The sequence below is a fragment of the Camelus dromedarius genome, chromosome 2 (assembly GCF_036321535.1).
Source record: "Camelus dromedarius isolate mCamDro1 chromosome 2, mCamDro1.pat, whole genome shotgun sequence".
NCBI lineage: Eukaryota > Metazoa > Chordata > Mammalia > Artiodactyla > Camelidae > Camelus > Camelus dromedarius.
The window spans coordinates 77,759,601-77,786,173 of record NC_087437.1 but is presented as its reverse complement, the minus strand read 5'-3'; the positions used below and the strand labels follow the sequence as shown (position 1 = coordinate 77,786,173).

The following is a 26,573-nucleotide window of genomic DNA, read 5'->3' as shown; positions in this document are numbered from 1 at the left end:
TATTCCCATTTTACAGTTTGTGAAGTAGAAAGGCATAGAAGTTAAAAATATATTCAAGCTTATATAGCTAGGAAGTCACGGTGCTAGGGTTCAAACTAGAACTTTTAAATAACAAACCTCTGGTTTATTCTCCACTTCCTATAATATTCTGTTTCACTATTCTGTACTTTCTGGTCAGATGAACTAATTAAATTAATATAATATCTCCTGTCTTTTTTTATTTCAAATTACTTTATGTAACAACCACCTCGTTTTCGGAGCCTCTTTGCAGAAGGTCAGAGTGCTGTAGATTATCTTCTCACACAGTCTACTCGGAGTCCTCATAGGTTTTGTTTCAGACTCGTATCAGTTGATTAAAATTCTCCAACTTATTTCTTAGATATTATACTTCATTTACCAGCACAGTTTCCATATTAATTGATAGTGGGATTTCTTCGCTAGAATTCTGCTCCCAAAGCTAAATGTATGAATCATCATGAACACGTCATGAGTATAAATCTGCAACTATTCAAGCCAATTTCTCCAAACATGAGAAAAAGTGGACTTCATTTTTTTGGATTGTTGTTAAGTATAAACATGGTGCAAAGTTGGTAGGTAATAAAGAGCTGAAAAATCTGTCTTTTCTACAATGAGATAATATAGACTACTTGTATTTCATTATCCTATTTTATTAAGATGAAATATCATAATTTTAGAAGCCCTTGCTCCATTTTTCTTCGCTTCCAGTGTGGTCATTTGATAAAGAAGAGAATGAACTGAAGATTGTAATAGGCAACTATTTTCTTGCAACTCTCAACACCTAAGAAGAATTAAATATCAAATGAAAGTTGCCATCACGTGAACACAATTAATGTTTGGTATTAATTGTGTTGAGTAGTTGAAAGTAAAGAATTTAGGGGGAATAGTAATAAGTTTTTTCACACACCATCACTTAGAAGAGAAGTGACCAATTTAGCCACCCTTGTCCTGCGGCCAGAAAGCAGCAATTGAAATACCTATGCTGACTTAACCACAAACTAATTATAGTTCACATTAGGATGGGAGAAATGATTGAAATACAAATTGCAGTGCTTCCTTAATATTAATCTGCAGAGAATGACTTGCTTTTCTCCTCTCTTCTTTCTTTCGTTCTTTCTTTCTTTCTTTCTTTCTTTCTTTCTTTCTTTCTTTCTTTCTTTCTTTCTTTCTTTCTTTCTTTCTTTCTTTCTTTTTCTTCCTTCCTTCCTTCCTTCCTTCCTTCCTTCCTTCCTTCCTTTCCTCTCTCCCTCCTTTTCTTTTTTCTTTTCCTTTAATTTTAGGATTCTGTACTTTCAAGATACAGGTTTTGTGTGTAGTGGATAGTCAACTAACATTTTTTAAAAATCAATCTCTTTAAAAATCTTTTCTCTCCAACTTTAGAAACTATGAAAAGAGTACTGATAAATATTTACAGTTGAATAGTGGGAAAGGCAGTCTTTCTATTACATGCTTCACTACATGTCATAGTATATATATATACTTGAAAATATATTGTCTTCATCATACCCTTTGTGCCAAACCTCCAAAAACTCAGTGTCTTAGAAATACCAAGATGATTTAGAACAAACGCGTGGTGCAGTGTTAATAAAGAGAACATTGGATTGAGAGTCAGAGGAGTTGTTTTCTTAAGTCAGTTCTGCCTTTAGCACTAAAAATTCTCTGGTCTTCAGCCTCCTTAGTTATATGATGAGTAACCTGCAGTGAATAATCTCTAAGCTGATTTCTCATTCCAGTACACAGCATCTCCAAATCACTAGATGTTTCCTTATAAAAGCTCAATAACAGAAATATTTCATGGAGCCAGAGGCTGCATGTCTGCCAACCTCACCCATTCAGAGCCTAGTCAAAAATCCATGGGAAACACATAGGTTCTGAGCAGCCAGAATAAATGCTGGTGTCAATGAACTAAAGGTTATCCTTAAGGAAACTCCTTGGGGCCCTCACTCAGAGACTGTTTACTCTTCAAATAGAATGTCTTTTTAAGTTTGATTATCTTGTTTCCAAAGGCCTGGTGGCAAATTGGAAAGGGACTATGAGGCAATCACAAAATGGAGCAATGCCTGGGAAAGTGCTTTGTGGGCTCTGAAGTGCTGTGCAAACATGAGCTGTTATCATTAGCAAGAGCAACTACTGACAGGAATAGTGAGAGAAAAGATACATTGTTCCAAACAAACGTAGTGATGTCAAAATCTTGTTGGGGTGTGGCTGGTTAGTATGGCAAATAGGTTTAATCACTTCAGTGGGTCCCAAGATCCTTTCTGAATTATATAGCACAGTATATGCTTGTAGAAATAACTGAATTATCACAAGAAAGTTTATCTATATTCTGAATAATATTTGGTTTAAGAGATGATGTTCTTGGAAAGTCCATTTTTAAGCACTATATGAATGTTAGGTATTATATAATTTGACTTGGAGTCAGGGCAGTATGCAACGTGATACAAATGTTTTCCATTTAAAAGAATTAAAAATTTAAAAGCTATATGGTACATAAGGGGTTAAATTTTAATTACCTAGAAAATTACATCTGAATGATCCTGAATATATGAAGTATTACTCTAATTTTGAAATGCAGTTAATTTTTCATTATCAATAATGGAAGTAATTAAGATAAAATAATACTAATTCATTTTGTTCCATATTTAAACAAAATTATTCTATGCTTGGTTCAGAATTTTCTGCAACACTGTTTCTAAACTCATGAAGTTATCAATGTTAGTACTATTGGAGAGATACAAAGCATGGTGCATGTCAATTCTTAAAGCATATTACGTGCTGAAGCAATGTAATAAAAATTTTCAATAATTCTTAAGTGATAGTGGTAACCAATCTAAAGCAAACTTAGGTTACATGTAAAAACATCTATCAATTGATACAGAGTTAGAAACCAAAACCAAAGTTTGTTCAGTGTCAAGTTACTGAAGTATTCATTGGAAACTTTAATAGCAAGTTAAGTTATAAAGCAAAAATAAGAAATCTGACATATTCTCTTTTTTTAAGGTTTTTGCCAGTCCAGACACAAAAGTAAAATGGCTTCAAATCCCAGCTGAAAATTAACTGTATGCTTTTCCCAAATTGGGGAATGTGAATCCTGGAATATTTAAGCCTTGTTTTATGTCATATTATATATGAATAAATGGAGGCTAAGGAAAGCAAGTTCTCAATGATTTCGAGGTAAATATGAGATAAGAACTCAGGTTCCTAGACTCCTACACAAGTGTTCTTTCAACTATGAGTTACAGAACTGACATTTTATACTGAATTTTTCATAAAGATATCTTGTCATCTATGACATGACATCAATGGCGGGCATTTTAAGAATGAAGAACTGGGTGAACACAACAGTCCCTGATCCTAGGGGCTTGAGTCCATAATTTTGGAAATCACTTCCTAACGTCAGGGCGTTTAAGGAGAGCGCACAAAAGCAACTGAGTGGTGAATAGGAGAAAGGCCATTAGCCAGGCAGGTGCAGGTTAGTCGGATGGATTGACTTCCTGGCAGACTAGAGCACAGATTGCTCAATTACCCTTTTGTACAGCAGGGAAAGAAGGACAGGAACACCAGAGGCTTCTAACTCCCAGCTACCAGTGACTTTTGGAAACGATACTTGAAACATATATAGGTAATATTTTTCACTCTCTCCATTTATGGGAGAAGCATTGTGCATCAAGTCAAAACTGAAATTTACTATTAACTGATATTAGCAAGAATAGTCTTTGGCAACCATCTGTGGTCACACTATCACTTGAGTTGGAATGTTTAAACAGTAACAGTGCCATGGCTTTGTACTTTATATCAGAGCTTTTCATGAGGTCCTTCATCCACGCCTCAGTGCTTGCAGAAACACTTCTGGAGTTCCAAATGAGTTCAGAAACTGCTCTAAAAAAAGAAAAATTAGTGGCACGATATCGTAGGTCTTTCTCTTTTACATTTCATTTTTGTGCTTTTTTTTAATCAAAGCTCTAATTGGTAAGCACAAAGCCTTTTTAAAAAGGCAGCAAGATTTCTTTAGGACTATTTAAGTTCTAGCACCTTGGGCTTTTCTCTTTCTGTATTTTGCAGCGTTTATCGAAAAGGGCTTGCATGTCTTAAAACCAAAATACGTGTTACATTAACAATTTTCGTTTGGAAATCCAGGCACCTAACACCACCAGAGTTAATATTTGCTTTGGACTGTTCTGCTTATTTAGTCTCAAGCTTTTTTCCAAAGAGCTAACACAAAAAGACAGCTTTCCTATTTGCCTAGTGAGCGTGTGATTTCACACAGTGTATGATGTGCTTCTACAGAGACGAACTATTAGCTGTTCTTCACGTAAGCAGTGTCCTCAGCTAGTTGGGAAATGTGAACTTTGTAGTTGCATGATGCATCCCACTTCCTGAAGTTCACATTGATTCCACTTTGGAAATGTCCCCTCTTCACCTTCCTTTCTCCTTTTCATTCCCAGTCCTGTTTCACTGTAATTACATGACCTTCTAAACATTTCACCTTTCTAACAAGGTTACCTTCCCCTAGTCCCTTCTCCAGCTGGTTATCCTCCACACCACCCCTGAAGTTTCACCAGCAGAAATCTGATCACTTCACTGCCATCCTTAAAATACACCAAAAACCCTTTTATTGCTTCCAAATTCCTCGTAAGATAAAATCCAAATTCCTTAAGCTATTGTTTAAGGGCATTCAGGTATCACCCCCCAAAGCTATACCATCTGAGCTATATTTCCTCCCATTGCTTCTCACACACCCTTAGTCTCAGCCACACTGGCTGAACACGGTCATGCCTCTTGCTCCCAGCCTTTCATCTGCATGGAGTTCCCTCCATTCTCCTCTTCATTGGAAGGCCATGTGAATGTCCTTTCTGGGAAAAGCCTCCTTCAGTCCATTCATGAGTCTCTCCTCTGCCCCTGTAACATTTGGCACACAATCTCCTTTATTCCACTAAATAAAAAACAAAGAGACATAATAGATAACATGTTTGAGCTTTATTGAGATTTTATTGACAGATAAAAATTGTATTTATTTGAAGTATACAATGTGATGTTTTGATGTTCATATACTTTGTGAAGTGATTACCACATTCAGGCTAGTCAGCATAATTATTCAGCTCACATTGTTAGCCTTTGTGTGTGTGGTGAGGGTGAGACTTTGAGATCTACTCTCTGAGCAAATTTCAAGTATACAGTACATTGTTATTAACTGTAATCACTTGTACGTTAGGTCTCCAGAACTTTTCATCTTAAAACTGGAAGTTTTTACCCTTTGATCAGTATCTCCTGATTTACCCTGTCCCCTAAACCCTGGCAACCACTGTGCTACTCTCTGTTTCTATGAACTGGGCTTTTAAAATATATATATATTCCACATACAAGTGAGCTCATGCAGTATTTGTCTTTCTGTGTCTGGCTTATTTCACTCATTGTAATGTCTAGGTTCATCCATGTTGTCACCAATGGCAGTTTCCCTCCTTCCTTCTTTTTTAAGGCAGAATAACATTCCATTATGTTTGTGAATGTGTGTGTATGTATCACTTTTTTTTTTTATTGACAAGCATTTAAGTTGTTCACATATCTTGGCTGCTGTGAATAATGCTGCAATGAGCATGAAAGTACAATATCGCTTTGATACAGCTACTTTGTTTTCTTGAATATCTACCCAGAAGTAGGATGGCTGGATCATAGTTCTGTTTTTATCTGCATTGTACCATGATGACAGCACCAATTTACATTCACTCTAACAGTATATACAAGGGTTCCCTTTTCTCCACATCCTTGCCTACGCTTAGCTTTTGACTTTTTAGTGATAGCCATCCAAACAGGTGTGCGGTGATATATTGTGGTTTTGACTTGTATTTCCCTAATGATTAATGATGTGGAGCATCTTTTCATAATAGCTAACATATATTGAGCATTTGTTGTATAAAAGGCACTCTTTTAAGCAACTTATACATATAAGTTTATTTACTATTCACAATAATCCTATGAGCTTGGTACTATTATTATCTTCCATTTAATAGTTGGGAGACATGAGCGCACGGAGGTTAAGCAGCTCTCTGGAGGTCAATTACCTTATCGGTAGCAGGGCTTGAATCATACCCACGCCGCCTCAGTCCAGAGCCCACGGCTTCACGGCTCTGCTGGGCTGCTAGTTCTGTTTCAGTTGCCTCTTCAAAATTTAGCCTCCTTGGAATAAATAACCTCTTTATGTTTGTATGCCTGGCAGGAATACAGTACCTGAAACGTTGTAGCCAATCAATTGCTTTAAGTGAAATGTATTTAAACTAATATGAAATAGAATCTTTGAAATAAGGGAAATTTGATTTTTAAAAGTTTATAGAAAAAAATTCTTAGAAAAAATCAAGGAAAATTTGGCACTGGTCAATAAATTAAAAAAAAAAAAAAGTTACACTGAGATGCACCCTGTGGCTCCTGATGTTTAGCATGTATCTTTTACAGTTTCTTGCTTAGACCAACAAAATTGGATAAATGTTTAACACGTATTTACTGTAGTCTATTAGACCCATGCAGTTTTCCATTTTCAGTAAATTGCACTGGCTTTCCTGTACACATCACCCTAAATTGTCTTTGGCTACAAAGATTTTAGAATGAGTAGCACATTTTCTTGAGAATATCTTTCTGAAGTACCTGTGTCTCAGTTATTTTCATTGACCATGTCTGTTTACCTTGGGTGACTCTTGAATAAGATGTTGGGTTAGAAATTTCCTTTGCTGAATAGCTTCTGGCTTTTAAAATTGAAGGGAAGAATTCAATTGATTCATGAATAATAAAATCTAAAGTCATACTGATTACCTATAAGGTTTTTAATATATGCTTACTGATTGAACATGTACCAGTAATTGTATTTGTATGTTGAGGCTGCTGGCAATTCAAAAATGGTAAAAAAAAAAAAAAAAAAAAAAAAATTTAAAGTTGATTCCAGAGACGCTGTTTATCATCTGTTCTGTATACATAGAGAGGTAGAACTGCAGCTGAAGAAGTCTAACAGCATGTTTGGGTAGGACTCTTAAAGAGGAACTAACTTGAAAATTATCACTGGATTTTCAGACAGTAACACAGTCTAAGCATTTCAGTCTTTTCTTTTTGGTTTGTTTGTTTTCTAATTAATTTACTTCCTGGGAGGAAGCTTTAGGAGTATTTTCTTTTTCTTTTTTGTCTCTAATATAGATTTTTGGAGAGTATTTTTAGTTATAGAACTCAAATGAGATTCACAAAGAGAAGACATGATACAATCTGAAGCCTTGCTGAGACTCTCACAGCTCATCTCTGTAACCTGGTATTCTTTTAATGTGTAAGAACAGTGAACTTTTTTAACCTTAATGACACTATTGTCTTTAAAAGCTGTTAAAAATATCAGAGCCCAAGAGGTAACATTATAATATGCAGTTTAGGGGAATTTTGAGTGTCATTATCTTTCTCAGCAGTAACCATGAACAAATTATCAAAGACATTGTCTCTTTTAAATGGAAAAGTGAACCAAATGTATTAGGACCTCAGTGGGACTGGGAATACGTGGGAACCATAACCATAAAACAGCCATTGCTGGGCTGCAGTACGGCCACCCACAACACCATTCAGCAGAGGTCTTGGTACCGCTGCACCTGCAGAGATCTGCCTGGGGATTCAGCTGCCTAGACTATCACCTTTGCTGGTGAATGCAAAGCTTTGCCCTTGAAGATGCTTATGTCCTTCCCGTCACCTTAACCAAGGGAATTTCGATGAGATTGTCTAAATATAGAACGCATTCCGTAGACTGAAGAAACTATGTGCATTGATTTTTTTAATTAATAGAGTATTTTTAATCTGTTTTAGGTTTGCAGGAAAACTGAATGGAAAATAGAGAGTTCCCATGTACTCCTTCAACCCTCTCCATCCCCACTCCCCTGTCATTAGTGTGGTACATTTCATTAGTGTGGTACATTTGTTACAACTGAGAAGTCAGTATTGCTACATTATTATTATTAACTAAAGTCTATCATTTATAGACTTTATAAGTCTATAGTTTATATATGTTATATATTTAATGGGTTTTGACAAATGCATAATAATTTGTATATATAATTACAGTATAAGAATAATTTCACTGCCCGAAAAATTCTCTGAGCTCCACCTATCCATCCCCTCCTTCCTCCCCTCAAACCTCTGGCAACCTCTGATCTTTTTACGGTTTCCATAGTTTTGCCTTTTCTATAATGTCATATAGTTGGAGTCATAACAGATTGATACAGAGTATTAATCAGATTGGCTTCTTTTACTTAGCAATATATATTCAAGTTTCCTTTGTGTCTTTTCATGGCTTGATAGATCATTTCTTTTTACTGCTGAATAATATCTCATTGTATGGCTGTACCACAGTTGTTTTATCCTTCACCTACTGAAGGACATCTTGGTTGCTTCCAAATTTTGACCATTATGAATACAACTACTATAAACATTCATGTTCAGGTTTTTTGTGAACTTACATTTTCAACTCACTTAAAAGTTGTAATTGTGAAAAGTATTTTTGATGGAGAGGAAAGACAGATTTTGAAGTTGGAAAGATGTGATTTGAATTCTAGCCTTCATTTTATTCATCCAGTAGATTTTTCTTGGTAGTCCACTCTATTATCTCTACTGTGCTAAGGCGTTTGAAATGCATAGATAGAGTGCTACTTTGCCTTGTCTACATTAAAGAGCCTTATTATACCTCTGGTTCCTTATCTGAAAGATGCCTACCTCCTCAGTTATTTGCAGTTTTCTGTTTTGTTTGGAGAAGTCTCTTTTTCTCCAAGAACCTTGTCTACCTTAGTATCCCCGCTGTGCTCAGTCTTGAGTTGGGAACAACTCCTTGAAAGCTTGGCCCCGAAACAAACATGGTGATGGGTTAGAGTGCAGCAGTTGGGGTCCTTGGTAAATTACATTCCCTGCAATCAGAGGTCTATGAGGTTGTGTTTTAATGTCAATTCACAGACATTTTTTTTTTTTGCTTAAATAATAAAGAGGAAGCATCTATTTAGTTGATGCCTAAATAAGGATGTGAAGATGTGATACACAGGCAGGTAAGATATGATGCAAACCTTAACAAGCACAGAAAGCCAACTGAATGCAAAAGAGCCATTTTTCTGCTGTAAGAAATTGTTCTCCATATCTAGGTGATTTTTTGTTTGTTTGTTTGTTTGTTTTTTGCCACCTTATGCATGATGGCTAGTCTTCCAGAAATGCTGCAGATCATTAAACCATTTCCTAAATTACAGCATAAACATGGCACATTTTTAAGTCATGATGGGCCTCAGGGGCTATAAGACAAAGCATTCAGCAAGTTAAAATTTTTGGAGTAAGGAAGAGTTTCAAAGCTGGAGACTGGATCAGGTTCAGATTTTAAGGGATCTTTAAAAAATTCCTCTATTCTGACACCCTTAGACATGATAAAACTACCTTTCAATACAGCTTCCTACATTTCTCATCTCTACTCATTACCTTCCTAAATTCTTTTTCCCATTTTCCTCCTACTCATCAACTAAGAATAATGACTGTCAGGGAAAATGGAATATATGAAAAGTTATTGTTAATATTAATAGATGACAGTATTGTCTAAGTTCATGCATTTCAGAGTAACTCCACTGAGCTCCCACTGTGGACAAGCTACAATGGCTATTGTTTTCTATGCTTTCTTGGTGCTTGAGGTGACATAGGATCTTCTTAAGGCTGGAAGATGATGTCATTTCATTTAACAGATTATTCTGATGTCCTTAAGTGTGTACAACTATTTGTTTTTATTTTTTAATTTTTTTAAAGAAAATTTTATCTTTCCTGTGGTTTTAATCTCTTTTGAAAATCATGTCAGACAAATGTTTCTGTTTATCCTTCCTCCTCAAAGCCAGAAAACGAGATTTCATAGTAAGCTGAGTTTAGTTCTTTACAAAGGGAAAATGCCGTAGAAAGCCATCATTTTCTTCCTGTGACCTTAACTTACATTATCGACTCCTGTGGGGAGTTGTCAATTAAAAGCATGGAATTTACACAAATCTAAATCTTGGAAATCAGCCAGCAATCTGCACCGAATATGTGGGAAAACCTATTAAATAGCTTTTTAACCTTTATTACTTACCATGTTTGATTGTACAAATCTATATCCTCAGGAGACATAGGCAATGCTAATTGGGATTCATGTGAAGAAAAGAGCAAAAACCTGTTTCAACCTATGTAAAATTTTTGGTACCTCATTGAATACTTAATGTGGAATATACCAGAAGCAGGCATACTGAACAAGACCACTGAACTCAGTCCAGAAGCAGAATTTTACTACTCTGCTCGTTCAGGAGCTCTGACAATTTATTTGCTATTCTCAGTAATTCACTACCACAATTATAAGATAAAATTCTCTAATGCTGTTGAATATGACTTTAAATGCTAAAGCAATACAATTAGCACAAGCTGTTATTAACAGAAGCTCTCTGTGAAAACAATGATGATCTTATTGGCTAAAAATCTTTGTGATATATTTTTTTTCTAAGGCATTTTGAGGACTATCAAAGCTATTAAGAATTTGTAACTTGGGGGTTGGGGAGTGTTATCAAGGACAGCTTTGATTATGTCAAATCAAGAAGTCTTTTTGTTGTCATGGCATTAAATTATTTGCAGAAAACAAATTTAATAATGTCACAATAGCTATGAACTTTCTGAAGACAGGCTCTAGTCTAAATTCGAAAAGTTTCCATTACTTCAGATGATGCAATTAAGGTCTTTTGTGAAGTGTTGTGTCTGCTTCCTGTTGATAGTGTTTTCATGAATACAGTACAGCTGTTGTCTTGCTAAAATAATTAAATCATGTTCACAATGCAACTTATATGGCAAAATGCACAGGAAAATGTAACTTTTTACCATTCATACTCTTAAGTAGTTAAACCCCAGATTTTGATGCTGAGGAAATTTTCAGAGCCATGGAGCATAAGTGTATTCATCTTTCCTTTGCATTACTTTAACCTGGGGGAGTATTCAAATACTGGTTTCTTCCACCTACCTCTTTAGTTAAGCTGGTTCCCAGGTAAAGTCCTCAGGATCTGGATACAGACAATGAACGAACTAATGCTGTAAATTGAATTGGGGAAGAGAAACAGAAGGAAAATAATAATCTACTGATTATTTTCATTGTATTGATTAATTGTCTGAATGGATTCTCCTTAAAGACAGGGCATCAAGGCCTTGATAATTAGGAGAGAAGTATGACAGTAGGAAATAGTCAATTTTATGAACTTCAGCTTACATAAATTATTAGTTACATGAATTGCTTTTTATTTTTATAATGAGTAAACTGTAGACTATGAAGGAAAATAAATGTAAGTATTTTCTTTAGTCTCTTTCACTATGAAAATCTATTTTGAAATAAAATATAGTATTTTTTTTTTCATGTACAAATTTACAATTTCTGGTTCAGCATATTCCCACTGCCCGCCCCCCACACAGAGCATGATATGTTTTTAAGTGTTTTTATTTGAGTGTCCCCACGAAGGGACCAGTGTCTTGGCACGTTGACAAAGACCCCGCGGCCCAGTCACACTCATCACTGAGGAATGATGGCTTGGTAACACAGAGCTCTGCTGCAGGACAAATGTGTGGAAATCTCAGTCTCATTCTCAGAACAAATAATGTGAGGAGAGTTGCCAAAGAAACCCTAAATCCCCATGCTTTCGGTGACATTTCAGATGTAAATCTAGGTCACTGCACTGTTTTGCATGTATGTTATATTCCCTTCAAAAGCTTTTTTTAAAGCAAAAATAGCTTTCGAGGGGGAGACAATGTTAGAATATGGATTTCCAATGACCACAGTCCCTATCCCAACCCCCACTTTGCTAACTTCCCTAGGATTTCAAGGAATAGTATATGGTCTTCTGGAATGTTCAGTGCAAACTAAAGAATATGGGCTGTGAGAATATGATCCGTAGAGTTCCTCCCAGTGCGCGGCAGTGGGGCTTTGTTTTACCCATTATTGTTAAACTCCTGCAGCCTTCAGGGTGCTGCAGCGAATTCTGAAATGAATAAAATGTAGACTTTCCCTTCAAACAGGGTGCAGCACAGTGGAGAAATCACGCTGATAACTTCCCCCTTTTTTGAAAAGATACTGAACTTTTAAATACACGAATAAATATATATGTCTAGAATTTAAACTCCACGAGAGCAGGATTTTTTTTTAATCAGTTGCGCGCCCTAGAACAACGTGGGCACTCAGTAGCCAATGAACGAATGATAAAACATTATAAATAGTGAAATATATATACAGAAACAAAGGAAAAACAGTGTAGTTGGCTCTCATTAATTTTCAGTGAGTTTATATAGAGCATCGTGTGGATATACACTGATTTATATTTCTGTTTTAATGAACATTTAGGTTCATCCAGTTTTTTAATATTCAAAATAATGCTGTGTGATCTTTGTATATAATCATGCACTCGTGCAAAAACTTTTTGTAGGATGGATTCTCACTGGTAAAATGACTAGATCAAAGGGTATTCGCATTTTAGAATTTGATAGATACCATCAAATTGTGCTCCCATATGTTCTACTCAATTTAGAATGAACGTCAAACATTCATTTTTTTATTCAGAGTTACCTTTGACAATCTGATGAAATCTTTGAATTCTCTTTCTGTAAAGCAGATGTTTTAGTATATCACAATTTGGGTTTTTTTTAAATAACTGTAGAGGATTTATAGACACCCTAATGTCCATTCATGGATCCCAAGTTAAGAAATTCTAATAATCACAGTAGAATCTGTATGTTTGCTAATTTAAAATTCACAAGACATTGCTCAAAAATAAAATTAAGGGTCACAAATTAAATCATTTCTGTTGCTTTTAAATCATTTCTAAATAAAATTTCTGCTAATAATTTAAAAGTGACCCCAAATGGAATCAATGGAAACCAAATGCTAGTGTTGATGATAAATGTAAAGAAAAAGTAAAAAGATCTAACAGTTTATTGCATTTTATTAGGAAAATTTTATGTGCATTTATGAATTTGGGAAAACTGGCAGTCTTAGGACATACTCCTTATGAAGATCAAAGATCTACTCTGCAGAAATTATTACAATAAAAAACGGAGTCTGCCAGGAGAGAGAAAACCAAGTATCACTCAGTGTGTCTACATGGTTCCTGGCTATGATAAACTGGGAAGTAGTTCTCATCCTCCAATTTATAGAAACTTTTGTTCAGTGTTCAGATCAAATGAAATTTCCTCTAAGAAGCCTTAACCAATATCCCCATGCTCATTGCTGGAATTCTTTTCTCTGCATGGCCGTACCACTTGGTTTACCTATTAAGCAGCTCATACAAATTCTGTCATGTTCCTGGAGGAGCAGGCCTTGTTATTTTACTATACGTTTCCCCTACAAAGAGTGTCTAGCTCTTTGCCTGTAGTAGGTATTCAGTAAATACTTGATGCATGATTGAATGTATAAGTAGCGGACTTTTGACATAGGCCTTGAAGGATATGTAGGAATTCAGCCAGGGCAGACAGGCCCAAGGAACAATGATAGAAATGTAGCAGAGATGGGCAAAACCTAAACTAATGGGGAAGAATTGTGACTTATCTGTCCTCATAGATCATTCTGTGCTTAGAGTGTAATGAGGCATATGGTAAACTGAGAAGCTAGTTTTCAGCACAGTAATGTAAGTATTGGTATTTTTAAAACTGTATTGTTTTTACAGATCTCCCTTCTATGACATAATATGGATTATTACATTGACCTGTACTCTACTAAAAAGATAAATATTTTGAGCATTATAATATACCAAACTTGGAAGTCGTGTAAAGAACATATATTAAAACATATTCTTGAGTACTAGCAGTATTTTATAATTTAGTAAGAGGGTCTTTTTCCATCTAAATATTATTCCACAGTGGCATAACCATTTATCTAAAAGATATAATATAGTGCATTTAAGAATTGTAGGAACTAGTGAGAGAAAGAGAAAGGAAGCATTACTTTTTTTCATATGCATTTATTTATTTATTTATTTAAGATCAAAGGGTCACACTCTATTGTTTTGTGGCTTATTTTTCATTCACAACAAGTCTTGATGAAGGAAGAGTTACTCTTTGTCTTATTCGTTGGCATTACACTGTTATACTTCTATTATAATATATGATACTTCTGAAAGGCAATGCAGAAAGTGAATTTTGAACAAATGTATTCCTACCTCACATCCAGCAAACACCCAATTTGGCCTCCAACTACCCAAGTTGGTGAAAGGAAATTGAAAAAGAAAAAGGAAGCTGAATAACTGTTTTCTCTGTTTCTCAAAATGACATTAGATTCCATCAGATGTTTTCTCCCACCTGCCATGTATTCCAAGTTACTTGGGAATTATAGGCCCTTGTGTCACTCACACACACACACACACACACACACACACACACACACACACACACACACACACAAAACAAATCTTACTTGTTATACATTACATGACCTTGACAAAAATTTTAAACTCTAGTGAACTTATGGGAGGTATTATGAGAAAAGATAACCTTGTGTCATTGAATTATAAAATTAAGTTTGGAAGACTCTTTAAAAGCATGAGCTTTACCCTCTGTTAGTAGAGCTATGATATTTTATCATATTAAATAAAACATATGTGGTATGTACCTTTAGATAGTATGTTTATCAGTACAGTTTGTGCTTGATTATAGTACATGAAGTAGACTTACTGAAACAGTATTTTTTTTGTAATTTCTTGGTTTGGATTGGATCCCAATATTTCAAAGTCAGAAACCAATCCTCCTATTTTAGTTTAACATAATATGTTTCTGCTAGGAAAACAAATTTGATAATAACCTGATGTTGTTATGTGCCGTTGCTGCCTCTATCCCTTCATTCATATTCAGTGATTCTTCAGTTCCACACTAAGATTCTGTTTTACAACAACGATCTCTTTTTTGGAAACTCTAGTTTTATTAAATGAGTGAAGCCAATCGTTGAAGGTCTAAACCATAGTTCTCAACTAGGTGGGATCTAGGGGAGCAGCTTTGCCTCCCAGAGGTCATTTGTCAGGTCTGAAGACTTTCTTGTTGTCAAGGCTGGGAGCGGGTGCTACTGTCATCTGGCGGGCAGAGACAGGGATGCTGCTGAACATGCCTAGGCCAGCCCCCGACAGTAAAGATTTATCCAGCTCCAAATGTCAGTGGTGGTGAGGCTGAGAAACACTGCCTGTTTTAATTAGAGTTGTACAAATCTTAATTCATTAATAAAGCACACAGGGACACTAGCATGTTTATCTGTCAAAAATCAGTCAAATAAATATGAAAGGAATTTCTAAGGATAACTCTCATTTTTACCTACTTTGTCCCCCACCATTCATTTGCACAAATAAAAATTTCTCTAAAATTTCTGTAGACCTGGAATTTAGTTCTCATGTCATGAGCTCTGAGCCAGTTGTAATGTGATTAACCCTTCTATGGCACCTACCAGACTTCCAAGCCTAAAGAAAAAAAATGCTTTAAAGCTGATGATGCTATTAAAGTATCAGTGCAATAAAACATAATTAACCACCCTAAATTACAGCATGTAAAATAGACTCCAATGAATTCTGGGGCTGCTTTATTATATATTATTTGCTATACTTCTGCTTGAAATGTGGGAGCAGATTCTGATTTTTAAGCAACCTCAACTCAAATGTCTATTTGTCAGTGATGCAAAGAGAATGATGACTCTGACCTTGATCGTCCTTAAGAATTACTTTATATAGAAAAAGAAATTCTCATAAATATGGCCAAAATTATTAGTTTAATTATTTTAATTAGAAATAAAAAGTGTCGCCTAACTTCAAAAGTTTACCAGAGTCTGTTTCAGTGCCTCTTTAAATTATTTGCTGTATAAAATGCATAACTATAATTATCTTGTATTTTATGATCACTTGCCTGAGAATTCTGTGTGTCAGAATTATCTGGTCAAGAGACTTACGCTCATTTTATTCCCACTGAATTCCCCTATGTAGCCTTTCTAGTTCTATTGGCTTTTTTTCATCTTTAGCTAATAACTCTTCATAAGAATGATTACATAATTGCACACTGCTTCTCAGATGTAATACATTTTCATGTTTTATTTTATATCAGGACATTTTGATAGCAACAAATAATTCATAATATTACCTTAAATTTTTAGTACACGCTTAACACAGAAAGTGACTTAGCCCAGTTTAGATCTAACATGTCCAGACAGAACTGCATACCCTTGTGCACACACACACATTCTAGTTTTTATATTTAGCCTCTTTGAGGAAGGACATTATAGACATTCTATATTTCCAGTAGTGTCCAATAATCTCTAGGCTACAAAACCATGAATAATTTAAGCAACTACTATGATAGGGAGAAAATTGCAGGGGAATTCTAGTAAACTAAATTTAATTCAGACCTGGCAATTCAAAGATGAAATCTCTTACTTCTGTGGAAAGTATAAACAATTACTTGTGTTGGCAGGTCTTTGGGTGTCACTGGCACTTCATCTCAAAGACGGAGACCTCTCTAGAGATCAGGACACTAATTTATCACCAAGTCACAGTTGTCTTTGCAGTACGTTATCCCTTGGGTGTTAGAGATATTAGCTCTCCCAGACATGCAAGCCCTAGTCTTTCTATCAGATGAACCTGGGGGTCATTATACTCTTACCCAAAGAAGAAAGTTGATGATCATAGCAAACTTGAAAATGATTTTTCAAATCATCACGACTGTGGCTCCTAATGCCATCCAACGGATGCCATTCCTTCTGCCTCAGTCTGTGGACCAGGGCTTCTGTCTGTAACTGCTGCCCTTTTACCTACTGCCCTCATTAGTGTCACATGTCTTATTTCCCTCGTGTTTGCTATGCTGTAAAGAGTCCTGTCCTGGCTAATTTTAGATATCAAACTGTCATGTCACTAAAAGACTCAATCCATAAATGTGCAAATACTTAAAAAAAGACAACTCTCTGCTTTGTGGTCATCACAAATAAGGAAAAAGGTATTTCATAGTATCATTGGCAAATCACAGTGCACCATCAATCCTTAATTTCTCTTGCAAGAGACAGGAGAAATGTTCTCTCCTGTAGTTTCATCCATAAACTCATAAAAACGTTTGCTTTGTGTTAGTTTGTCTTCACGTAAGAAAGTGCCATCCAAACACAGATCCATGAAGACGATATATGACAGCCTTTACAGTATGTGGCAGGATTAAGGATTTTCAAAGTTCCAATGTTGTCAACTCCTCCCTGATTTTCAAAGATGTTAATTTAATAACCAAAATGGAAGAGACTCCACAAGATTCAAATGAGAAATCGTCTTATTAGATGCCCATTAAGTGCCAGGCATTGTCCCTGGGATACAGAGATTAAAAATATATGATCCCTTCCCTGGTGTAACTGCACTTTCATTATGCTAATACACTGTGTACTTGAAATTCACACAGCTTCAAAATCAGTTATAAAATTTGGTGTATATATAGTGCATTAAAGTTCTATATGGAAGAGGAAAGAAAAATGATCTATAAGAAAGAGCAAACCATTATATTTTTTGAAAAAGGAATTTTTTTGTTTCCCTGCACCTAGCAAAGGACTCACCTCATTGGTACCTAAGCTCTGTAAACTGTTTTCATTCCGTGACTGGCCACGAGAGCACCGTCAGTTGTCAAAAGAATGTGTGTTTTTATAATGCTAAGAGATAACTAGAGTGCATGTCCTGCCATAATTTATAGAATAGATCCAGATCATCTTGGAGTCATTATGTAGTCAAGTGTCTTGCTATATATACTATTGGAAAACAAAGTATTAAATCACAAAATGGTTTCCATGTCTTGGCAGAACTGCCCCTGTGTAGTGCATGAACAGATCTTAAAATACATGCTAGCATTTCCACATTTGGGATCCAAAGTATTGTAGAAAACAAGTGAAATAAAGCAATTTCTATTTTTTTTAACATTTTTTATTGAGTTATAGTCATTTTACAATGTTGTGTCAAATTCCAGTGTAGAGCACAATTTTTCAGTTATACATGAACATACATATATTCATTGTTACATTTTTTTTCTCTGTGAGCTACCATAAGATCTTGTATATATTTCCCTGTGCTATACAGTATAATCTTGTTTATCTATTCTACATTTTGAAATCCCAGTCTGTCCCTTCCCACCCCCCACTCCCTTGGCAACCACAAGTTTGTATTCTATGTCTATGAGTCTGTTTCTGTTTTGTATTTATGTTTTGTTTTGTTTTGTTTTTTTAGATTCCACATATGAGTGATCTCATATGGTATTTTTCTTTCTCTATCTGGCTTACTTCACTTAGAATGACATTCTCCAGGAACATCCATGTTGCTGCAAATGGTGTTATGTTGTTGGTTTTTATGGCTGAATAGTATTCCATTGTATAAATATACCACACCTTCTTTATCCAGTCATCTGTTGATGGACATTTAGGCTGTTTCCATGTCTTGGCTATTGTAAATAGTGCTGCTGTGAACATTGGGGTGCAGGTGTCATTTTGAAGTAGGGTTCCTTCTGGATATATGTCCAGGAGCGGGATTCCTGGGTCATATGGTATGTCTATTTCTAGTCTTTTGAGGAATCTCCATACTGTTTTCCACAGTGGCTGCACCAAACTGCATCCCCACCAGCAGTGTAGGAGGGTTCCCTTTTCTCCACAGCCTCTCCAGCATTTGTCATTTGTGGACTTTTGAATGATGGCCATTCTAACTGGTATGAGGTGATACCTCATTGTAGTTTTGATTTGCATTTCTCTGATAATTAGTGATATTGAGCATTTTTACATGTGCCTATTGATCATTTGTATGTCTTCCTTGGAGAATTGCTTGTTTAGGTCTTCTGCCCATTTTTGGATTGGGTTGTTTGTTTTTTTCTTATTAAGTTGTATGAGCTGCTCATATATTCTGGAGATCAAGCCTTTGTCAGTTTCATTTGCAAAAATTTTCTCCCATTCCATACGTTGTCTTTTTGTTTTACTTATGGTTTCCTTTGCTGTGCAGAAGCTTGTAAGTTTCATCAGGTCCCATTTGTTTATTCTTGCTTTTCTTTCTATTGCTTGCGTAGACTGCCCTAGGAGAACATTTTTGAGATGTATATCAGATAATATTTTGCCTATATTTTCTTCTAGGAGGTTTATTGTATCTTGTCTTATGTTTAAATCGTTGATCCATTTTGAGTTGATTTTTGTGTATGGTGTAAGGGAGTGTTCTAGCTTCATTGATTTACATGCTGCTGTCCAGTTTTCTCAATACCATTTGCTGAAGAGACTGTCTTTATTCCATTGTATATTCTTGCCTCCTTTGTTGAAGATTGGTTGACCAAAAGTTTGTGGGTTCATTTCTGGGCTCTCTATTCTGTTCCATTGGTCCATATGTCTGTTTTTGTACCAATACTATGCTGTTTTGATGACTGTAGCTCTGTAGTATTGTCTGAAGTCTGGGAGAGTTATTCCTCCAGCCTCTTTCTTTTTCTTCAGTAATGTTTTGGCAATTTTAGGTCTTTTGTGATTCCATATGAATTTTACTATGATTTGTTCTAGTTCTGTGAAATATGTCCTGGGTAATTTGATAGGGATTGCATTGTATCTGTAGATTGCCTTGGGCAGTGTGACCATTTTAACAATATTGATTCTTTTAATCCAGGAGCATGGGATATCTTCCCATTTTTTTAAGTCTTCTTTAATTTCCTTAAATCAGTGTTTTATAGTTTTCCATGTATAAGTCTTTCACCTCCTTTGTTAGATTTACCAATAAATACCAAAATAGGTATTTTATTACTTTGGGTGCTATTTTAAAGGAGATTGTTTCTTTACTTTCTTTTTTCCATTTATTCATCATTAGTACAAAGAAATGTAACTGATTTTTGAACGTTAATCTTGCAACCTGCTACCTTGCTGAATTCTTCAATTAGTTCTAGTAGTTTTTGTGTGGATCTTTTAGGGTTTTCTATATATCGTATCATGACATCTGCATATAGTGACACTTTTACCTCTTCTTTTCCGATTTGGATCCCTTATATTTCTCTCTCTTGCCTGATTGCTGTGGCTAGGACTTCCAAGACTGTGTTGAATAGGAGTGGTGAGAGTGGGTAGCCTTGTCTTGTCCCAGATTTTAGTGGGAAGCTTTTGAGTTTTTCACCGTTGAGTACCATGAAATAAAGCAATTTCTTAACTGTCTTTGGTTTGCCGGTCTGCAGCCACATGTCTAAACCCTCACAACTTTTATTTTAACAAGGCTGAAGAGACTATTTATTTATTTACAGTCTTATGCTCTTTACTGGTTTAAAATAAAAAGAAATTAAAGTTAAAGTATGGAGGACACTGAACAATTAAAAATTATTGATAAAAATTGTAAGTTTCCATTATAAAATAAATACATAATGAACGGTTTTAGTAAAACCTTTGTCTCGAATAGCAAAATGAAAACACATTCTCATGGCTTATATTTTGTATTCTTTATTTAATATGCTGGAAACCAGTTGTTATGTGGCATTTTTACATGAAATTTGTGTTCTTTGTAATGTTTTTGTTCACTGGAGTAAAATTGCTTTAAAGAAAAGTAGCTTCCTCAATTGACAGAATTTTAAAATAGGAATTTTATTACCTTTTTCTTTATTTACTAATGTTAATGATTTTATCCTTACTTGACATTTTTGTACATATTGTGATTGATGAGTAACAGTGAAAGATAGTATCCACCCTGTCTTTTTTCAGAAAGTCCTATGATGGTCTTATTTATATGTTGCAAATTGCCTTAGCTTTGCATTTTAGCACCACCTGGTGGACAAAATATCATTTTTCCTCCACAGTTTAAAATAGCTCCATCACACTGTCTCCAATTATGACATATCTTAACAGATATTTGATTGTAAAAATATTTAACCTTAAGGATAATTGTAAACAAAATAAGGTAAAGAGATCTGAGAAATTTCCTAAGTACTATACTATTGCCAAGTTAAATGCCTGGTTTTTTTTTAATTTCATGAATATATAGCATGCTTTTGAATAGCGTGTTTTTAATATATGCAAAAATGTGAGTACTGCTGACAACTTAATTATTTATCATTTATAGTTTTTCTCAATAAAGAATTAAATAAGACCAGGAAGTTTTCTGTACCTTAGGAGCAGCTATAGCTAAAATTAGATTGTCTACCAAAAATGCAAGGCAATCACTTTGTAAACGCTTTCCAAAGAATTTTCATACTACACATTCTTATTGTGTTAATATTTTACGTATAATTCAAATTAAAACTAGTGTTTTAACCATTGCTCCTCTAAAGTAGGCCATTTTCAATGCTCATTCTTCTACTTGTCATTAAAATCCAGTTGTAGTCTTTCATGTGTAAGTTCTTAGTTATTTAATAGTTTAAAAAGTTTTCCAGAAGTTAAATTTGATAATATTTTCAAATGAAAGACACAAGTTTATTTAAAGCTAGTTTTGAGAATTTTAAGCATGTCAATCTTTGTATAGCCCTACACTTCCATGAAATACAGTGAATTTTTTTTTTAATGAAATACAGTGGAGAAAATACACCCTCAAATTCCACTCTGTTCCTTTGTCACATGCTACTTATCTATTCGCTGGCAAAACGGGAGGGGTCTCTAGATTTGAATTGTGTGACATTCAAAGGCTTAGTAGCTAAATAAGACCTGTTGATATTTAAATAGGAAATATGTTCTAACCACATACTTGTTGCATGCCATTTAAGATAAAATTATAATAATCTTCGTTAAGACATACATCTTGAACTGAAGTTGTTTACTTTGTTACTTCAAGGAAACACTTAAAAATCTCTCTCTCTCTTTTTTCCCTTTTTTCTGAAGGTCTTGGATGGTATACTGTAAACTCAGCGTATGGAGATACCATTATTATGCCTTGCCGACTCGATGTACCTCAGAATCTCATGTTTGGCAAATGGAAATATGTAAGTGTGACCTACCTTGGACTTGGTTGATTGCCTCTAGTGTTTGAGAGAAAATTCCTTCTGTGAGTAAATGTGAATTTCAAATGAACATAATGGCAATATTCAACTGTGGGTATAAACGTAGGAAGGTAGAAATAATGTGTTGAATATGTCAAAAGAATAATTCCTGAGTCTTGCATAACAAATGCTATTTTAAAGTAAAGCCAATAAACACGTAATTCTTAGATCGTATTAGTCTGCAGTATTCACGCTGAAGTGTTCAAGGCAGAAGAAAAGGTGGAGTTCCAGAGCAGAATTAGTGGAAGATAGGACAGAACTTGGGGAAAGACAGCAGCCTTTCTCTACGTACTTGTTTTGTTTGGTGTGGTTACTGCAGAGGCACAGTAGCCAGAACACCCAAATGCTCACTCAGAATCAGTCACCTGCATTAGAAGCCTGTTTCTGGTACTTGGTCTTAGAACTGAGTTGATGTGGTTGGTCCTTTTTAAATTTGACACTGCTTATTTTATTCATTTCTTGCAGATAACAAAATCATTTTCTCAGGTATCAAGGTATAGATGGGTCTGGAAATGGAGGGTAATATCGCTGTAGGTGAGGTGGAAAGGCTAGGTAGCTCTGACTGATAAAATATCCTAATTTAATTGCCAAAACCAACAAAAGGTGTCTGTGTGGCACAGTTTTCAAGAGACTCCCAATAGTTTGCAAGATTAAAGCTGACATGTTTCACGGAACACAATTGGCACATTTTCCCTACTTCCTTGAAATGTTAAAAGGTATTTGAATAGGAAAATATTTGATGGTCAAATAATTTTTCAGAAGTATTTTTATTGCAATACTTCTCAGAGCCTTTGCTATATTAAGATACATTATGAATTGTCTGAATTTGGCACATTTCTTAGGTTTATTGAACCACACCATTTTTTCCTCTCAGATACCTGCAGGAATGAATTTTCTGCAGAATAGAAATGTGCAAAAGTTAGACCCGAAGGGTGGTATGACACGGTACTTTAAAATAGGGGTCTGGCTGGAGTCAGTCTGACAAGTTCTACCGTGTACTCTCTGGGGGCTTCTGGACAAGTAGATTAATCCCCATTTGATCAAGGATAAAGTGAGAATGATGATGGTCTTCCTTACACTGTTGTGAGGGTTACATGCAGTGACTCTTATCAGAATACTTCTCTGGTTCTTGGCACTTGGTAATTGTGTGAAGAGGGTAAGCTATTAGGACGGTGGGGCTGCTAAGCTCTAGTAGGGGCAGCTGGAAGCAGGAGGAGGAGAGGCCGCAAGCACCGTCTGTGCTCTCCCCCCATCATCCAGCTCACAGCAGGTAATTCTGAGCTATTTCTGGTTCCTGATAAAGATGGGAAAATGAAGGTGAGGCCTACGTGGACAAAGTCTGTCTGTACCCCTAAAATTCCAAAGGTCTGGGAGACTACCATCTAATTCACCCTGGAGTCAAACTTGGTGCCTAGAAAAATGGAATACAGGTGGTGAAAAACTTCTGTGATCATAGACGTTCCCAATGATAGCCCAGGGAACAGTTTTCACCCAAACTGAAGTGGCACAGTGGCAGTGGAAACAAGCAATAGTGGCCATTTTCAAATCGTTACTGAAACAGGAAGCTTCAGGAATAAACTGATGAGATACATGTGAGGTACCACATGCTCTAGAAGCAGTATGGATTTGCAGACACAGTGCACAACCTCTAACTGGTTGTAACCTGAGACAGAGAGCAGATTTGAAAGGAGTGAAAGGGCGCAAACACAGAGGAAAGATGGATTCCTTTCTCCCCTACTGCACGGTAACGTCCCCACGAATGGAGATCACAGCTCCCTGTGCAGCCTGCCCACCCTACTCCCACCACCTCTTCACCAGCACCGGCTTCTCTCTTGCTGGTACAGAAGAGGCATCTCTGTCGAGAGTGATATAGTGCAGTATTAACGGAGCCAGGCTGTGAAGCTCCAGTCTTGGCGCTGCTGAGATACACTAGCTGGGGCCTTAGACCAGCTATTTAACCAGCCTCTGCCTCCATTGTCTAATCTGAAATGGAGCCAATGTTGTAAGTCTAGTTTACAGGGTTGTTGTGAGTATTACATCCATTAATGCATGGGAAGCCCAAAGAAAGTACCTGGTATATAGTTACTAATTAATAGCTATTAAAGTTTGATGACTTATTTCTTGCGTAAGTGAATAAATATGGAAATTTAAGGTACTAGTCTAACATATTTCTCTTAATGAAGGAATGATGCAGGGCAAGGATTTGCGTTGTAAACCTGTGACAAAATCCAAAGGTTTAGTGAGAATAGTATTGATGTATTCAGATAGTCAACCAACAAGAACTCTTGGACTCCAAGGTTAGCTTAGTCATTGTCTTAGCGTGGGCTGCTAGAGCAAAATGCCACGGACCGTGCGGCTTAAACAACAGACACTTACTTCTTGCGGTTCTGGAGGCTGGGAAGGCCACGATCAAGGCACTGGCAGATTCCGCTCTTGGTGGGGCCCCTTCCTGACTTGTAGAGAGCTGTCCTTTGCTATGTGTTCACGTGACCTCTTTGTGCTCTCATGGAGAGAGCACAAGCGAGAGCTAATGTCTTTTCCTCTTCTTATAAGGGCACTGATCTCATCACGAGGGCACCATCTCCGTGACCTCATCTAAACCTAACTACCTTGCAAAGGCCCTGCCTCCAAATACCATCACAGTGGGGATTAGGACCTAGACATATAAATTTGGGGCAGGACACAAATATTTACTCCATAACAGTATAAATATTAATATATTTTTAAAAATATTACCCCCATAGCACCTTGGAATTTGTCATGCACTTTAAAACATTTTATCAACAAAGGCCTTGCAAAGCATATAGAAGACAGATTGGCCCTTATTTTAGGTTATTGCTTATTAGGTAAGAGAATGTTTGTGGGAGCAGAGGAAGAAATGAAGTCTGTGTCTCAGTGCTCTGGCATAATTGTGTATGCCAGATTATGTTTTCTTTTGGAATGAGTTTTTATATAAAGCCCTTTGAGCTAACTTTTATGACTCAGGTAGCAAAACTATGGATTTTAGTGATTAATCTGATTCTGTTCCTTAATGGACGTGATCGTTTCACAAGGGCAAATACTGTTCCTCCATGAAGACTCATTAAACTGTGTTATGTGTAAAGGTCAGCTCTGTCAATTCTGAAAGGCGTGGATGTTTAAAGTATGCAGATCAAAGTAATGAACATGCAGAAGATAATTGCCCAAGATTTTTAAATGAGTGTTTGCAGCTCAAGTGTATGCTTGCTGTGATAGTTAGCTGAAAATCATTTTGTAACATAACACTAATAGGTTTGTTTTCATCCATTTTCTTCTTTCATATCAGACATAAGGCCAGCCCTTGTCAGTTTCAAAACAGTTACTAATTCTGTCCTCCAGATGCGAGAAAAGCTCAGATTCCTAAAGCTCTGTCCTCTCATTTTCTTATATTTCAGTTGATGCCAGTAAAAGAACTTACGGCTTCTCCTCTTGTGAAGAGTAGTTTTCTCTTCCAAAGATTTATGGGAGGCTCATATCCAAAATTCTTCTTCTTGGGCAGAACTACAAATATTGGTGGAATAATATGGCCAAGGAAATTTTGTTGTTCTGGTTGTCATCCTGAGACATCTGAATACGCCTGTTTTTAAAAATGTATTATTATTTTAATCTTTAGGAAAAGCCGGATGGCTCCCCAGTATTTATTGCCTTCAGGTCCTCGATGAAGAAGAGTGTGCAGTATGATGATGTACCAGAATACAAAGACAGATTGAGCCTCTATGAAAACTACACCTTGTCGATCAGCGACGCAAGGATCAGTGATGAAAAGAGATTTGTGTGCATGCTAGTGACGGAAGACAACGTGTTTGAGGCCCCTGCAGTGGTCAAGGTGTTCAGTAAGTAGCCCGCAGTGCAGCTGCTAAGCAGGGTTGACGACTGGTGCTAGGAAATGTTCTTTAGAAAGAAGGCTGTGAACCCTGTGGTGTCTCCACAGCAGGCGTCTATGTGAGAGGACTTCTAGAGATCTTCCTTCTGCTCGTGCATGCTGTCAGTGAGGAAAACAAAAATCCTTGAAATTTGAATAGGAGTTTTGCAGTGAGGAACTATAAGAATATTCTATCATTTTGTCGGGTGAAATTTCCTGTGATATGAAGTACTACTAAATGAAACCTGGCCTATGACATTTACTTTCACTGACATGCACAAATAAATGTTCTGTGATATATGTATACACACACACACACACACACACACAGATACATGATATATACACAGAATCATACATATCATGCCTACATATATATGTACATTAGGCTGAATCATACATTGTCTTTTGATATATAAAAATAGCAAAATACAAGCAAGAGATATAAGCCTTCTACATATATATGGACACACACACACACACACACACACATATCCTGACCTTTAATGCTTAATGTTTGCTGATTTACTTCTTGAAAGTGTTCCGGTAGTTTAGAAAATTGCCCTGAAATAAAGAAGTTCTCCACACGCTGAGTGTGTATGTGAAATACATCAAGAGGAAAAAACAGAGTAGGGGTGGAAGAGAAGGTTGTAGGAGAAACTTGGAGTAATTACTGCAAGTTACTTTGCCTAATGAT

General features: G+C 36.1%; 1 protein-coding gene across 2 annotated transcripts in view; it reads left to right on the top strand.

The window, feature by feature from the left end:
* ALCAM (activated leukocyte cell adhesion molecule) overlaps positions 1-26,573 on the top strand; it is a 188,795-nt gene that overhangs the window by 116,591 nt on the left and 45,631 nt on the right. For both annotated transcript variants that reach the window (XM_031456275.2, XM_031456267.2), the window contains exons 2-3: positions 21,839-21,939; positions 25,628-25,847. In XM_031456275.2, the coding sequence (XP_031312135.1) occupies positions 21,839-21,939; positions 25,628-25,847 (321 nt within the window). The remainder of the gene's footprint in view (positions 1-21,838; positions 21,940-25,627; positions 25,848-26,573) is intronic.